At 33.9% G+C, this 17,919-nt stretch overlaps 1 protein-coding gene across 3 annotated transcripts in view; it reads right to left on the bottom strand.

The window, feature by feature from the left end:
- Positions 1–238: 238 nt before the first annotated feature.
- MYBL1 (MYB proto-oncogene like 1) overlaps positions 239–17,919 on the bottom strand; it is a 35,053-nt gene continuing 17,372 nt past the window's right edge. For 2 of the 3 annotated variants that reach the window (XM_066372448.1, XM_066372447.1), the window contains exons 6-16: positions 16,376–16,550; positions 14,215–14,286; positions 13,537–13,641; positions 10,606–10,839; positions 8,374–8,739; positions 6,363–6,505; positions 5,815–5,929; positions 4,522–4,638; positions 4,336–4,440; positions 3,725–3,904; positions 239–1,269 (exon numbers count right to left, since the gene is read on the bottom strand). In XM_066372448.1, the coding sequence (XP_066228545.1) occupies positions 1,141–1,269; positions 3,725–3,904; positions 4,336–4,440; positions 4,522–4,638; positions 5,815–5,929; positions 6,363–6,505; positions 8,374–8,739; positions 10,606–10,839; positions 13,537–13,641; positions 14,215–14,286; positions 16,376–16,550 (1,741 nt within the window). In that variant the 3' untranslated portion in view covers positions 239–1,140. The remainder of the gene's footprint in view (positions 1,270–3,724; positions 3,905–4,335; positions 4,441–4,521; positions 4,639–5,814; positions 5,930–6,362; positions 6,506–8,373; positions 8,740–10,605; positions 10,840–13,536; positions 13,642–14,214; positions 14,287–16,375; positions 16,551–17,919) is intronic. The other variant, XM_066372449.1, reaches the window with a different exon arrangement.

The raw sequence follows: 17,919 nt of genomic DNA, 5'->3' as shown, positions 1-17,919 counted from the left end.
TCTACTTTGAAACATTGAGTAAATATCATAAACTTCTAAGTGCAGACTGTTTTTAGGGACCAAAGTACCATATTATTTTTTTAAACGAAATGCAAAAATTTCAAACACATATACAAATCACCGGATTAATTTATATGACCCTTCCCCATATAATTTAAAAAGAAAATATTAAATTATTATTTAGTATATTTTTAGAACTATTTTATAATCAACATGATTTAAAGGGCATAGTGCAATATTTAGGTAGATGTGACATACAGTATAGATATTGTATTCTTTGCAGCTATAACTTACTATTGTTTCATACTTAAAAGTCAAAATTGTTCTTTACTATGTTAGCTGTAACAATAGGAAACAACACTGGCTTCTAGACACCCTGTATAGGTATAAATATCTACATTTAAGCTTTAAAAATAAAAATAAATTATAAAAACAGACTTCTTTCCAATTTACAAAGTTTTCCTGCTCCTACATACTGTACAATACATTCAACAAACTCTCAGCTCTTCTGAGATTTATGAATACTGACTCTTTACAAAGGAACAAAGCCTTTTTCCATGCTTTTTTAATACTATGCTCAAATAAATACATTTAACACTGTAGTTAATTTTATTATTTTTGAAAAATACCAAAAATTAGTAGTGCAATTTTTATTCTTCCTTTGACTTCCTTTCAATTGTGTTTCTTTGTAAATGGTAGCCTAAGTAAATCAGCACATAGGCTTAAGTACTTCATAAAATCTTGTGTGCTTCCCCACGCATAGACTAATTTCAGAAATTACACATACTCATAAATCTATCTATAATAAAACCGCAGCATCAAGAGTAGCAACATATATTCTCCGAAGAAAATATGTGCGAATTACTTCTAGAATATCCATGAACATTCTAATATGGTTTTCCCATCTTGTTATTTAAAGATAATTTTTAAAAATCTTATCTCTTAAAAAATAAACTATGAAATTGCCTACCCCTTACTTAAGTGGCTTAGCTTTCCACCTGCTCAGTATGAAAACAATGCAAACCATTTCAGGGCTGTATTAAAACCTTAAAATGAATTCATTGACAAAAATTTCATTGCAATCTAATTTAGTATATAGGCTATAATAAAGGAGTGGCAATTCAACAGTTTTGATAACAATTACAGTATGAGAGCTCTTGAAGTGCTGCCAGTAGCTGTGTAAGTGCTCAAATATCTTCTTGCTTGTTCAGTCATGATAAGCTGGTCTTCTGTCTTCCCATAAACCACTGTTTCCCATTCACAATTTGACTAGGAAGAAAATATTAATAGTAATGTTAAAATTACTATAATAATTATTGACACTACTTCACAATTATACTTTAGTTAATTTTATCTTTTTACATTTTATTTATTCATTTTAAAGAGGGGAAAAAGAGGAGGAAAGTGAAAATTAGAAAGTGAGAATGAGAGTGAGGCTGAGAGAGAAAGAGAGAGAGAGAAAGAGAGAGAGAGAGAAGGGGGAGGAGCAGGAAGCATCAATTTTCATATGTGTCTTGACCAGGCAAGCCCAGGGTTTTGAACCGGCGACCTCAGCATTCCAGGCCAATGCTTTATCCACTGCACCACCACAGATCAGGCACAATTATACTTTTAAAAGTCAAATATTTTAACTGATATTTGGTAAGTAGTTATTGTACAAAATACTTGGATAATGGTATTGTGACTGTTTGGTGTTTTAAAAGCACATACTGAAATATTTATGGTCATTTTATTAGCTATCAATATTGTTTACAGACATAAAAGCAGGTTAGAAGCTTTGTTCGCATAATTCCTCCTCACCCCTGCCAATCAAATCAGTCCTAACATAGAAAGAAATGTCAGTCTTTATTGTTTAAAAATTTTACAAAAAATTGAAAGAATGTAATGTCAAAAAATGAGCTTATAATGCTTTATGTCTTGCAAATTATGAAATATAGTCATAGCACAAAGTCAAGTTTACATTTCATTTGTTTTCTGCACTAATTATAAAGGTTACCATATTATAGGTATGATCTGCTATAATGAATTTTCCTGTAAAGCTCTGTGTTAAACACTTGTAAATCATTTTAAATTGATTAAGAGAATATGCTGCAAGGCTTCTTTATTTAAGTGAGAGGAGAGAAGATAATGAGATAGATTCCCACATATATTCTGACCAAGATACACCTGGCAACCCCCGTCTGGGGCCAAAGATCAAATCAATGGAGCTATCCTTAGCACCTGAGGCCAATGCTCAGCCCAAACGAGCTATCCTTAGCACCTGGATGAATGCTCGAACCAATGGTGCCACTGGCTGTGATAGGAGGAAAGACAAAGGAGAGAGGGTCGGGGAGAGAAGCAGATGGTCGCTTCTCATGTGTGCCCTGACCGGGGATTGAGTCCGGCAGGCTGATGCTCTATACACTGAGCCAACTGGCCAAGGCCACTACAACGCTCTTTGAAGAGCAGTGGCTCAAGACAGAGAGGAGGTGGCCATATTTGATTGCCAAAGATATTCTCAAGGAACACTTAAATGCCAGGAACACTAGAGCTGCAATCATTATGATGTAAAAAAAAAAAAAGTCCCTCCTCAATGAACTCTCAAATTCTCAGGGTTAAATTCTTTAGATAACATAGAAAAAATTTCCCAGCCTTCATGTGCAGCCACATAATGGCTGCATAGCAACGGAAATAAAAAAGGATTTTGTTTTATTGCTTTGAGCCAAAAAGTTCACTGGAAACCATTATACCAACAATATCAAGCTGAAACTGCTTCCAACCTCATACCCTTTCAGGACAGCAGATAGAGCTATACTTATTTGTTATAGGAGAAGAGGTGCCAGAAGTGGACTGAGATATCTTTAGTTTAAAAAAATGATAACGTGCATTGTTATTTACAATAGCCAAGATTTGGAGGTGGCCCAAGTATCCATCAGTAGATGAGTGGATAAAAAAGCTGTGGTACTTACACAATGGACTACTACTCAGCTGTAAACAATAATGAAATCTTACCTTTTGCGACTTCATGAATACATGTGGAGAGTATTATGCTAAGTGAAATAAGCCAGCCACAGGAAGACAAATACCCTATGATTGCACTTATATGTGGAAACGAATGAACAAATAAACCAGCAAACAAAATAGAAACAGACTCATAGATACAGAGAACTGATAGATGTCAGAGAAGAGATGGGTTGTGGGGCTGGGTGAAAAAGGTGAAGGGACTGAGCAAAAAAACCCTCCCCAAAACCCCACAAACTCATACACTCAGACAACAGTATGGTGATTACCAGAGGGCAAAGGGGTTATGGGGGGTAGAAAAGGGTAAAGGGGGATAAATGGTGATGACTTGGAGTGGTAGACCCACAATACAATATACAGATGATGTATTACAGAATTGTACATCTGAAACCTATATAATTTTATTAACCAATGTCAACCTAATAAATTCAATTAAGAAAAAGGAAGGAAGAAAGGAGGATAAAAATAAAAATAAAACAGTGCTTAGGAAACCACCAGAAGAGTCTCTGGCTACAACTTCAATTGTTTAGATTATATGTGCCCTGATGAATGAGTCCCTCAAAAACCCAAGTCTAGTTTGAGTGACAATATAATAATAAATGTTTAGTTATTGTTATAGTCAATGTTGAATTTAGAAAGAAAAAGCTTAATTTGTGATCAGTAAGCTCAAAGTGATAATTGAATAAACAACAAATATCACTAAAAGATATTTATAAATTCATACCTGAAGATTCTTTTCCAATGGGACAACTTTGGAAATGTTAGGGTTTGGTTTCTTTTTATTAAGTGTATATGTTTTGTTGGTTGGATTTGTATCTTGTTTTTCAGAAGTCAAGTTGCACCTATTGTCATGTATTTCCAATAATGGTATCATGAATAAAGATGTTGTAAATATATTTTCTGACTGAGAGAGAAAAAAAAGAAAGGAAAATAATTGAAAACCAGAGACAAGAGAGGGACTACTGAGTAAGTGGTAGGGGGAGCCCTCTTGATTTCCCTCCGAGAAAGCTCTGGCTCCAGTGAAATCTCTAGTAATGTAGGAATATTAAATATTTCAGAAATGAAGTAAAGATAAATACTGAAACTTGAAGTCTTAAGAACTACCATTTTTTGTCATCATACAAAATAGAAAGCTCCAACTCCTCTGAAAACAAAAATATAAAAGCAAGGAAGTAAATAAAATAGTTTCTATAGTTAATAGCTTCTTTCTGAATTAGGCAGAGTAATACTAAAGGAAACTTTATATGAAATTCTAATGAATTGACCACACAATGAGTAAGAAACAAGAACCACTAGCTCCTAAAGCAACCATTAAAAAAAAAATGCTTTACAAACCTGCGTGTCTGAAATGTCTTCAGTCAGTAGTTGAGTCCCTGGTTCTTCTTTTTCCCAATTATCTAAAACAAGTGATTTTCTGACTTTCTTCACAGAAGCCGTATGCTAGAATAAATTTGCAATAAAAACATTATGATAAATCACTTCGACATGATAAGGCTTTTATTAACAATACTAAAAGGTTACCTCTTGTTTGCAGCTTTTGTAAGCAGGTTCATCCTCTTCTTTGAGGAATATGTCCGTTCCAGTTTCTTCTTTTAAAACTTCCCGAATATCTTCTTCCAAGAAGGCAAGTGGCTGTGACTGAGTTGTTTTTAAAAGGATTTTAAAGAAGTCTTTTATAACAATTCTTTTTTCTCCCCATATATAGAAAGCCATCTTTTATACTTTCTCATTAGTGGTTTGATTTTCTCCCAAGCCCTCTTAATACATATGTTGAATAAAGTAATCAATTAATCAATTTTATGGCAAAAATAATATTGCACATTGCAAGCACTGAATGAAATGTGGATCTATCTTCACATACATATAGATGTTATGAAAGCACAGGTAATACTTCTCTCTCTACTCATAAACTACAACTCCTAGCACTATTATTAAAATTATTTTAGCCTGACCAGGCGGTGGCGCAGTGGATAGAGCATCAGACTGGGATGCGGAGGACCCAGGTTCAGGCCCCGAGGTCACCAGCTTGAGCATGGGCTCATCTGGTTTGAGCAAAAATTCACCAGCTTGGACCCAAGGTCGCTGGCTCAAGAAAGGGGTTACTCAGTCTGCTGAAGGCCTATGGTCAAGGCACATATGAGAAAGCAATCAATGAACAACTAAGGTGTTGCAATGCGCAACAAAAAACTAATGATTGATGCTTCTCATCTCTCCGTTCCTGTCTGTCTGTCCCTGTCTATCCCTCACTCTGACTCTCTCCCTGTCTCTGTAAAAAAAAAAAAAAAAAATTATTTTAATAGCACCAACTAATTAAGCACATACCACTTGAAACTTAGCCCACCAGATTTATATCTATTATCTCTTTTATCTTCACATGTAACCCTTGAGGTGGGTTCTGTGATCTCCATTAAACGGAAGAGGAAACTGAGCCTTAAAGAAATATCCTGATCAGTCAGTTTAAAAAATATTAGGAAAGTGCTTATGTATATCAAAATATTAAAATGACTTTATTCTACTTTAGATAACCACTCCTAAAACTACTAGAGGTTGGTGTTAGTGTTAAGAGCTCTGTTGACACTTGATTTGCTTTCTCTGATGACTTAATATAAAGAAAGTAAAAATGCAAAACAAGCCGAGCAAAAATTTATTTACAAAAAAAAAGATTAATACAAATTCAAACTTATAAATCAAAAGATAAAAAATTTTATCAATTTCAGTGAACATCTTTTTAAAAATGTTAAAAATCAAGAATAAAAGTCAAAATCTGTGTTTTATTATAATTAGGAAAATTTTTTAAAGTAAAAATACACATACCACAATTCTAAGCGGTCCATATTTCTTCTCCTGAGCAGCAAGTGCATTCTTAAAAGGTGTAGGAGTCCTTGGTGTGGTACCCAATATAGATCTTCTAATAGTAGGTGTTCTAAACCTATCCAATCATTTAGATATTTGTATTATAGTCAAAATTAGACTTCATATAAATTAAGGAAAGCAAAGTCATGATAAAAAGCACACACAAAATTTTCCTGCATATACATATGCTTTATTGAAACATTACAGGACTATTTTAAAGTATGCCTGCTTAAACTAATTCTTATTCCAATCAATGATCTTAAAACGGAAAATAGAGCGAATGTAGAAAAAAGCAGTAAAAATGTTGTTTTGCTGGACTTCAAAGTTTTACACTGTATTTAGCTGGTTTTCAGTTTCCAGGAATAAAACATAAGGTAATGATTTTTTTTTCAATTCTAAATCCCATATGGATAGGGATTATGATATATGCATAAATGGACAAAAAGCTAATCTACTCTTGAAACTGTGCTTCCCATTTTCTCTAACACAATAATTTAATACCTACTTACCCTACATTTTCCTTTTGATCTTTGGGGGTTGTTTCCTTATGAAGAGGCGTAGTAATGAGAACTTTCTGCCCACAAATAGGGGTTGATGTAAATGAAGGATTTTCTATATTAACTTGTTCATTTCCAGAGCATGTGTTGAAAAACTAAAAAAAGAAAAAGAGTTTAAAGACAATTCTAGAACATCAAAATCCCGGTATAACTATTAAACTGATAAAATTTTCAAATTATTTCCCCAATTTCTCTTAGAAAAGGATTGCCAGTGATACATTTGCATTCCACTCCATGGAAACCAAGCACCAGGAGAGCAGGAAATTTTGTTTTGCTCATAACTGCCTCCCCAGCAATCAGTCAGAGCAGTGTTTAGCACATAATAGGCATTCAAGAAATAGTTGTTTAACAAATACTCAAAAGTTATAAAACAGTACAAAAATTTGAAAACAGTATTATCAAATAGGAATCTAGAAACCATAAATAGCTTCTGTGGTAAGGTAAGTTTCTATACAACAGTGTAACTGAGGAAAAGTTTTATTACTTTATTAACAAATGATCTTAAGTGTACTTTTTTACGGGAATACTTTGAATTCAGAATAATGCTTTGCTGATGAGAAATACAGTTGCCTGACCAATCTGCCTATTTACAACACAGCTCAGAACCTCTGAGAAGTCAAAATTAGTAATACAGTTCGTTTTCCAAATGACACATTTTACTCATTGGATCCTAACTTACACATAATTGTGAAATACTAATTTATTTTTGTAGCTGTTAGATTAGCAGTGGTAGGAAGAAGGGGAAACTGCTATAAGGCTATATAAACTGGAATGAATAGTTCTATCACTTTTGGGTACTAATATCTGCCATATATTTATACTTAATCTGAAGATTAGCAGCCAACCCCTTTTTAAATCCTGAAGCAATACCCATCAATTACAGGGTAAGATCTGAGCTCTTTGTCATTGGCTATAAGGTCTTCATAATTGTGCCTCACTTTCTCAGCCACTTTTCACCTTAGAATTTACACTTTCAACAAAAATTGCTAATGTGCCAAACTCCAAAAATAGAAAATGGCTAATGTGCCCAATCCCAGTTCACCTTCCTCTAGGAGTTTTGTAATTTAGAGCACTGGGATGGAGGGGGGATGTTGTACTATTCATATTGCCATCATGTAAATGACATTCCCTGAAAGGGAGGAAGGCACAATTTTTAGAAAACGTAGTGATCATGCTCTGTCAGATCTTTATCTTCCTAACATCAATACCTCCAATAATATCTCAGCACCCTCCAAGTTTATTTGACCATTAAACTGCCTTCATTTCTGACAAAACCTTTTAACCTCCGTCAGGACACTTTCAGCAAACACCAGCTTCATTTCTTACTTATAAATTGACCTTGGACAACTAGCTTAACTTCTGAATTTCATTTTACCTACCTCCTAAGGTTTTCTAAAGAAGGATTAACTGAGATGCTGTAATAAAAGTGTTTAGCACAAAGCCTAGAACATAGTGTTCATTAAGAAAGGGAGTTACTGTTTGCCCTAAGATAAATATCCACTGCCCAGGGACGTAACCTTAGAAAAGAGCCAAGAGCTCCCGACAATCCTAGAAAATCTTCTGACACATGAAATTCTTACAGTGAGCAGTTGTCTGTGCGTGTATGTACCTGATATCTGTTGAACAGTTAGAATACTTGATACCAGTCTCAGTCTGCCATTAGATCATTTGGACAAATCATTTTGCCTTTCTGGGCCTATTTCCTGATAGTCCTATTCAAGATGTGGAACTACCTATCTAAAACACCCCTTTTAGCTCTAAAAATTGTAAGACACTCTAATACTACTACTTTGTGATACACCTTCTGAATTATCAGAGCTTAGCATGCTCATGTATACAATTGAATACATTATCCATTGTTATAATGATTATCAAAGCAATGAACTGCTAGCAAGGATGTTAAAGATGTAATTTAATCTAGCTTACTCACACTTGGAAAGCCAAACAGAAACAACACTACTACCTGTGAAGGAGAAAATGGTAGTGTTTTCACTGGAGTGTGTTTTAATGCTGTGTGACAGCCATCACCTACTGTGCCGTCACTCAGTTCACTGCCTGGGGACTGACCCACTCGTGGTCTTCTCCTCTTTCTGAGGATGGTTGGTGGAGTACTAAACTTGGCCACATTTGGCGATGGTAAAGGAACAGCCTCACTTTCTGCACCACAACTGTTCTTTTTCCCTTCAAGTACAAGGCTGACGTTAAATTGACATTCCATGGTGCCTTCGTTGTGTTGGATTCGCATTAGTTTAACCGGAGTGGACTTGACAGGAGAAGCAACAGCATCAGTAAGATCAAAGCTGGTAACATCACTCCATGCTACAGGATCCTGCAATATATTAGATTCTTTAAGTTAATTATGTAACCTAGTTAAATCTGATCTTGAACTTAGGGTGATTTCCACAGATAATTAACTACTTATTTTTATCAATAGAAAAAGGCTTTCCTTTCCTTGTTCATCTTTTGTTTAACAGGAACAGATTATGATTTTATTATGACTCCATTTTAGAATATTCTAAACTAAATTCCATTTAACTCAGTAGGTGAAGCTTACTGTCAAGGTATTCTAAATAAAGGAAAAAATTATTTAAAATGATCAAAGAGACCAATTCATCATAAAACGTCACTGTATTCAACATCAGAAAAATACTACCAAATTCTAAAAAATCATTAGGCAATGTGTATAGTACGTCTTCAAAATGGTCATATAGTTTGATCTACAAATTCAATTTAACCTAAGGACATAATCATAATTTTGCACAAAGCTTTACATAATATGTTCTGCAATTTTTAATAAAAAATTGGATACCATTTAAATATTCAATAATAGTATATTCTTACATTCATATGATAGAATACTGTGAAGCAATTAACATTCAAATAAAAAAAACAGTTAAGAAAAGATGCATACCTGTGATATAACATATCAAACAATCCACAAATATAAGTGTATATTTGGCTTTAAAAATATATGAAAATTGGGCCCTGGCCGGTTGGCTCAGTGGTAGAGCATCGGCCCGGCGTGTGGAAGTCCCGGGTTCAATTCCAGGCCAGGGCACACAGGAGAAGCACCCATCTGCTTCTCCACCCTTCCCCCTCTCCTTTCTATCTCTCTCTTCCCCTCCCTCAGCCAAGACTCCATGAGAGCAAAGTTAGCCCGGATGCTGGGGATGGCTCCATGGCCTCCACCTCAGGCGCTAGAATGGCTCCAGTCACAACGAAGCAACGCCCCAGATGGGCAGAGCATTGCCCCCTGGTGGGCATGCCAAGTAGATCCTGGTCGGGCGCATATGGCAGTCTGTCTGTCTGCCACCACCCCCTTCTCATTTCGGAAAAAGGCAAAAAATAATATATATATATATATATATAGAGAGAGAGAGAGAGAGAGAGAGAGAGATAAAAATTGTGTTTTTATATATAGAACACAAGTTCTAGGCCCTGGCCGGTTGGCTCAGTGGTAGAGCGTCGGCCTGGCGTGCAGAAGTCCCGGGTTCGATTCCCGGCCAGGGCACACAGGAGGAGCGCCCATCTGCTTCTCCACCCCTCCCCCTCTCCTTCCTCTCTGTCTCTCTATTCCCCTCCCACAGCCGAGGCTCCACTGGGGCAAAGATGGCCCGGGCGCTGGGGATGGCTCCTCGGCCTCTGCCCCAGGCGCTAGAGTGGCTCTGGTCGCGGCAGAGTGACGCCCCGGAGGGGCAGAGCATCGCCCCCTGGTGGGCAGAGCGTCGCCCCCCTGGTGGGCGTGCCGGGTGGATCCCGGTCGGGCGCATGCGGGAGTCTGTCTGACTGTCTCTCCCCGTTTCCGGCTTCAGAAAAATACAGAAAAAAAAAAAAAAGAACACAAGTTCTATATATAAAGGAAATACATCAGATTGTTAACTTGGTTTATGGAAGATTTTCATTTTCTTTCCTACAGTTTTCTCTAGTTCCCAGCTATCTCTAATACATTTTTATAACTTGTGTAACAAGGAATAAATTCTTAAATTAAAAAAACATTTTTAATTTTATACAAGTTACATAGTTGAGATTTATATATTTCTTTCCAGAATTCACTGCAAAAGCGAAGGAAATTAAGCATGACATACAAAGTAATGCTTAACATAAAACTGGTATGTGTCCACTAAACTGAGTCTCTAAACATGAAACCATATAAATAAAATTGAGTTTTTTGATAATCTCACAATTTCAAACTTACAGCTTCAATAAGTTCTAGAGTTTCTGCAAATTCTGGGATGGTCTGCAGAGAAGACAGCACAGCATTTGCCTCTACGGCCAGGAACTTTGTGGGTGAATTCTGCTGAGCACTCATGGTCTGATTTTCATCCATACTGTAAATTTCACTAGTGTGGTCCTCGAGGCTATTTAGGGTATTAGAGGTGCTATCATCCATAAGCAAACTACCAGACCAGCTAGAAAATGTTCCAGGCTGCTAAAAGTACAAAAGAGATTTGAATATTATTTGTCATACTTAACTTAAGCATACATTTTTATTTTAACTAAGAATTGTTTTTATATGACTTTGGAAACTGCCCTCAGAATAATTTAATTTATTCAATTTATCATGGTGATATTAGTTAATAAAATTATATGTTTCAGGTGTACAATTCCATAATAAATCATCTGTATATTATTGTGTGTTCACTGCTCCAAGAAGAGTTTTTTTCTAGAACATACTTTACAACATTTCAGCTAAAAATACAGTAGCAAATATAATGTCTTTCCTCAAAATTAATATAAAATTTTTTCTTTAAACTTCACATCTTGACTCTATTTCTTTTTTCTAACTAAATTTACTTTTAAATTTATAAAATCATGGTGAGATAAAAACAACCATATATAGAGAGCGTCAAATCCTTATTCCTAGAGTCTAGCCTCTACCTTTCAAATTTTATCTCCTGATGTTTCCTCCTCCCAGGGCATACCCCAAATACAGTACTTGCAGTTCCCTGGTGAGTTAGTCTTCTACCCTGGAGTGCCTTTGCACATACTGTTGCTTCCTTTATCCCGAATGCTGTCCTACATACCGACCAGAGAAAACTCCCATTCCTCATTTAAGATAATCCATCTGACTACACTTTCACCTGTTCCTTTTATAATAATGATTAGTTCATTTATAATCATTACCTATCTTTCAAGATTGAATTCAAGTAGAATTTCTTCCAGGAACCCTTCCCTGACTATTTAACTCTCAGGCACCTCTCCTATGTGCTCCCATAAAACTTTGCAACTTATTTTATCACGCTATATCCTTTCTCCTGTTTCTGTTCCCACTGCAGAGTAAATCCATTGAAGTCAGGAACTGTGCCATTTTTCTTTCTTTCTTTAGTGATATACACTGGGAAATTTACTTATCTTTTAAGCTTAGTTTTCTGGTGTTTTATAATACAAAACTAGAAAAGAGATCCTCAAGAGTCATGATTAAGAAACAATATGTAATTGAAAGTTGTTAAAGAGTAAATACTAAGAGTTCTTATCACAAGGAAAAACCAGTTTTGTTTTCTTTTGTTTTGTTTGCACCTACATGAGATGATAGTTGTTAACTAAACTTAGGGAGTAATCATTATGTTGTACTCCTTAAACATATACAGTGCTGTGTGTTAATTATAACTCATACTGGAGAAAAAGGAAAAAGAAAAATATATTACTATAAAGTGTATTTACACTGTCCAATAAAACTTTCTGAGGTGAAAAAAAAACCAAAAAACAAAACCCCAACTTTCTGAGGTGATAAAAATGTCTACATCTGAAGCAGCTCAGTATGGAAGTCATTAACTATATAAGCAACCAAAATGTGGCTAGTACAACTGAAGAGCTAAATTTTTTAATTTTATTTAAAGTTAAATATGGCTAGTAACTACTGTATTTTAGAGAGCACACTGCCCCAGTCCACAGGAAGCACTCAATAAATGGTACCTATTACTATTAAAAATAAAAATCGCTAGAATGTGCTACAGAGTCACAATAACAAAATGTTTCTAGTTAAGTAAGGTAAAAAAAAACAACAAGTTTTCAACACTCTTGCAAAATAAGTTCCACCTGTTTTAAAGTTTCCTAAAAATTATAAGAAATTAAAGCAACTTTGTTTCATTAGCACAGAGATATCAATCACTTTCTGAAGAGAGCTTTCAAACCATATGCATTTCAACTGGGTTTGTAGGTAGGAAAAGTTGCAAAAAGGCAGATCACTGGGCCCACTGGAAAAACCACAGGGCTGCAATCATACACACCTGAATCTGAATCCCTAACAATAAACCACCTGCGTAAGCAAGGGGGTCACTCGCTCTGCTGTAGACCCCCAGGTCAAGGCACATATGAGAAAGCAATCAATGAATAACTAAGGTGCTGCAACGAAGAATTGATGCTTCTCATCTTTCTCCCTTCCTGTCTGTCTGTCCCTATCTTCCCTCTCTCTGTCTCTGTCACACACAAAAAAAAACTTCTTTAGGGAGCATAAAATCTAATGGTTCTTTTCTCTATATTTTTTTTTCTTTTTTTTTTATAAAAAAAAAACTAGGGGGAGGAGCTGGAAGCATCAACTCCCATACGTGCCTTGACCAGGCAAGCCCAGGGTTTCAAACCCGCAACCTCAGCATTTCCAGGTCAACGCTCCATCCACTGCGCCACCACAGGTCAGGCCTCTCTATATTTTTAATGTTATTACTTTTCCCAATTTAGTGAATTCAATTCTAAATATAGTAAATTTTAAAAAGTTCAAAGAATAAAAGTAATTTGGGAGCACATAAATCTTTACACATCTATTTAATTAATTTTCAAGCTTTTTCTATTAAAGCCATCATTACATAAAATGTCTAAAATAAAACCAAAGTCTAATCTAAACTACACATCATTTCCGCAAATATATATCAGAGATTATACCTTACGTCTGCTTGACATTTATGACTCAGGAAGCTTAATACTGAACATTGTACAGTATGTTCCAAGAAATGGATATCAAAATCAGGCAACCTCAAAGTTGCAAATTAGAAAGACTATTTTTAGTCTGTATATTAAAATCTGAAGACATTGTGAATATGCTTTCTTCTTCTTGTGACAGTCAATGCTGATAAAAACTATAAAAGCATATAAAAAATTCTAGCAATAAAATTTAAACAACCTAAGTTCTTACCGAGGGAACTCGCTTTCTTCTAACTTCATTCTCAGCTGACATAAGAAGCAACTCAAGTTCCTTTATTTTTTTTTCCTTATCAGGATCTTCATCAACAAAGGGTTGCTAAAATAAGTTTAAAAAAAGAGAAAACAGGCTATTTACATAATTGCTTTATTATTAGTGTTCTAAAATTTATCTTCTACACAACATAAAATCTATTTTCTCTAAAGCTTAATACTACTAAGTCCAAAATACCCAGTATCACAATCCCTCTGTTATCTAAAGAGGTGATGATGAATATTTACATTTTAACAGAAGATATTTAGGAAATTTAAATGTATAAAAAAATGTATACTGCATTATCTGTAGTATGTCAATTTAAAATTTAATTTTTGGAGTACGTTTTAATATATTGACTCAATACATATTTTTAACCAATTTAGTAAAAATATGTCCATTCACAACCTGAATGCATTAAGTTGGAAAAGAATCATCTTGCTGGAGTTATCAAGCACTTTACATTTGTACAGTTTATGTTTCTCAAACCCACTTAACAAACTTTCTCCTTTAATGTTATAATACTCAAAGTAAATAGGACAGATAATATCTAGTTTTAAAGATAAGGAAACACAGTATTAGACATTCAAAAATATGTTTGAAAGTGTTTCCTTTGTTTTATTATAAATAAAAAGTTACCTGAATAAAGGCAGAAGTCTGAACATGTTCTATACAGTTGCCTTCAGGTGACAAATACTGATAGCCTGGGATCTAAAAGTAATTAAATCATTAATATTGTAAATAACACTTTAAAATCTGAGACAAAACACAAAAACTCTTGATAAAATAGCAACATTAACAACTCAGAAAGTATTTGTTAACTTTGAACATCCATACTAACAACAGTTTATCCATTAATTACATCTCTGTTCTTAGGGTCTACTGATTAAGTAAGTCTAACCACTTAGGAAAGATATGTCTTCTAGATGAAATATAAAAATTACTTGGCCTAGATTTATCAGCCAATAACTCTATTAACTACAATATCCACCAATTTCTTTTTAAGTCTGCTGTTAGGACTATTCTATTTCCTGAAGAAGACAAAGTAATTGTGTTCCTATCTTTAAGAGGAAGGGGTTAGTTCTTATGATGCACTCACTGAGATGGAGACGAAAGCAAATTTTTCAACATTCACCTCTGTTACTCCTACCACCACTCCATGACAACCTCTGGGTAGAAAGATATGAAAATAGAGGTTTCTTCTATTGTTCCTCTTAGAAAAAAATCAGAATCATTCATGTATATTTTTAATACTCTGACAATAGATTAAGAATTATTCTGCTTCTTTTCTAAATCATCTGTCATAAGAATTTTGAAGTTGCATGCAAATTTAGCATGCAGTGGTAGAAAAAAATATAAGAAGGTATTTTTAAAAACCTTAAAATCTAATAAATCTAAATATTGTATATTTTCCATAATGGCCTACCTAAATAACTATCTAATGTAGAATCATTATGCATAACTTCTAACATTAAACTTAAATTTTCACACAACTTGATTAGTTAGCATCAGTTATCTCTCAACTTGGTAATGCCAATAGATTAAAAATGTATCTTTCTCAAATTCTTCATTGAAGTCTGTGACAGTATTTCAAATTAATCCATTTTTCAAGTAAAATTCAAATTATAATTTTATTAGTTTAAGTAAACTATGACTACATCTTTCAAGATTAAAAGGGAAACAATTCTTGAAGTACAAGAAATAACCTTATCTTCCCAAAATATTTTGAGACTTAAATACTACTTTGGTCCCAAATAATCTTTAAAATTATCTATGAGTTAAAAAAATAAATTTAAATAACCTAAGATAGAAGCAGAATGTTTCAGTTTATGCTGCTGAAATCTAGGACTCTAAGGAAAAGTGTAAAGAAACAAACAACAAAAACCTTAAGGGATTTGAGTATCCACAGATAACTAGGTCTTATATGTCTTCCTATTTGTAAATTAAGATGTCATTACTTTGATTCTTCCAAATTATATCTTTTAAATGTCCATTTAATGGAATAAAATCAATTCTGAGGCATACTAAGCATAAATTTTTAACACCTTATCAAATTTTGTCTTTTGTTAGATGCTGTTAAGTCCTGACTTAATCTTTACATTATTGTTTGTGACAATAACCAAAAATAGTATGACAGCTAGATAATATAAAATGAACCTTATGAAAACTCCTACTAAACTAATTTCTTACAGGTAGAAAATGCACTGTAAGGAAAATGGAGCTTGCCCCATTATGAACTTGGGTAATCTCCAATGAATCTTTTTAAGTAAGACTGAAGTCACTCAATTGGTTGGTTAATAGGGGAGAAACAAAAACTGAATGTCATCAAAGAACCAATTATTTACCACATCCTCCAAAGATGGCTTGAATGATATTTTACTATTTTCTCCTTTAAACCATTTAATATACACTTACATCTTAGAAATAAGGAATACTACAATTACACAAAATTTTTTAAAAACTACAATAGATGTTAAAGCACCGATAACCATTAGCTTTGAATCATAAATGAAGATTCAAAGACTGATAGTATTAAGAAATGTACATACTAAGTTTTTTAACTAGAAAACATAAAAATTACGTATAAACAGAAACATTTTAATGAGTTTTTCACAAAATATTTATCAATCAAAACAAGTAACGATAAATCTTCACTAATTGTTTAACAGCAGTTATGGAATAATCTTTCAAATGTCTATTCCCCTTTATATGTTATATTTGTCCTATTAAGAAACCAAACACTTTCCCATATAGCAACTAAAGAAATTTTAAAAATAATAAAGGTATTAAAAATATGTGCCTGAACAGGTATGTAAAACTGATTCTGGGTTTGCAAATGGTCCATTGTTCCACAAGGTTTGTGTTGAAGTTTAGATGAAGATCGCTCTAATTTTATTCCATCTTGTAAGTATCCCTCTTGTTCCACCTTTCTTCTCATAGTAGAATTCCAATGGTTTTTGATAGAATTATCAGTCCTATGAAATGAAAGTGTACAATTTTAAAAGAGAAAGAGGATTTCACAAATTCTAATACTGTCTAAAATGTACAAAATGCATTTTATGTTTATGTAAAATTGGATATTTTAAATTAAAAAACTTTTTGCCTATATATCAGGCACAGATCAGTGCACTAGAGATACAGCAGTAAATAAGACAAAGAAAGACCCTCTCTCATGGAATTTGCATTCTTATTGGAAATGCAGCAGAACAAAAGGAGGGAAAAATAGAAAAAAAAACTAAATATGTGATAAGAACCATCAGTGCAACACAGATCATTAAAGTAGGATAAGAAAAATGAGTATCAAGGGTAATTTTGATTAGGAAGGCCTCTGGGAGGTGAGAGTGAAGCTAAGATCTGAATGACAAGAATGAACCAGCCATACACAAACAGAAAAAAAGAGCATTCCATATTAAAGGCATAGCAAGGACAAAGACCTTGAAGCCAGGAACAAATATGGTCTTGAAAAGCAATCACAAAATACAGAATCCCAGTATTCTTTGTCACTTCTTAAAACAAAATACCTATGAAAGAAAGTACATGGGTTCCCTTTTCAGCTACGTGTCCTTTAAATAAATGTAAATCTTCAATCTGTGAATACTTGTAGTGTAAATTCCATCCCTAATAAAATCTACAAACATTTATGGAGAACCTAATTTATGTTGAGGCACTAAGCTAGGTTCTATGGATAGTAAAATGATGTATGAGATCAAAACCAACAAAAGTTCCTAGACCGGGTTCAGTAACTTGAAAAAAAAACAACTTAATACTGTGCTTTAATTTCCATATCTATGAAGACAGCAATGTTTGTGTGTTTCACAAGTACAGTATATAAAGATTAATTAAGAATATATATAAAATAATACAGATAGAGATTACAACAATAAAAAAATGCGTATCTTCTAAGTGAGGTATGGATTTTCCCAAGGTTGTTGGTCTTTTGTATTATTAGGAAACATCTGAACCAGTGTGATGTATGGTGTACATAGCACATCACTGCCCAAGGGTATATACTTTAGCCAAGTGGATATACACACTTACTCCCATGATTTGAATCACATCATAATTAAAAATTGAATTTTCTCTAACACTTTCATAGCAGTTTATTTCAACCAGTATATTTGTTATTTCCTGGGCTTATGCATAGAATCCAATACAAAAGAAATCTCTTCAATTTAGATTTCATTTCAACCAAGTTTATACAAAGAAAGTCTGCCTGATTGGCACAGATATTTAAACATAATTTGGGGAGTGAAGTAAATGTTCATAATCCAAAGGTCTATCATTTTATGGCACAAATCACTACTATTAAATATATCATTTAAAAGTAACATCCCTTATCACAGA

This window comes from Saccopteryx leptura, chromosome 3 (assembly GCF_036850995.1).
Source record: "Saccopteryx leptura isolate mSacLep1 chromosome 3, mSacLep1_pri_phased_curated, whole genome shotgun sequence".
In the NCBI taxonomy this organism is placed as follows: Eukaryota; Metazoa; Chordata; class Mammalia; order Chiroptera; family Emballonuridae; genus Saccopteryx; species Saccopteryx leptura.
Note: the sequence above shows the minus strand (reverse complement) of the source record. Positions and strands in the feature narration are given on the sequence as shown.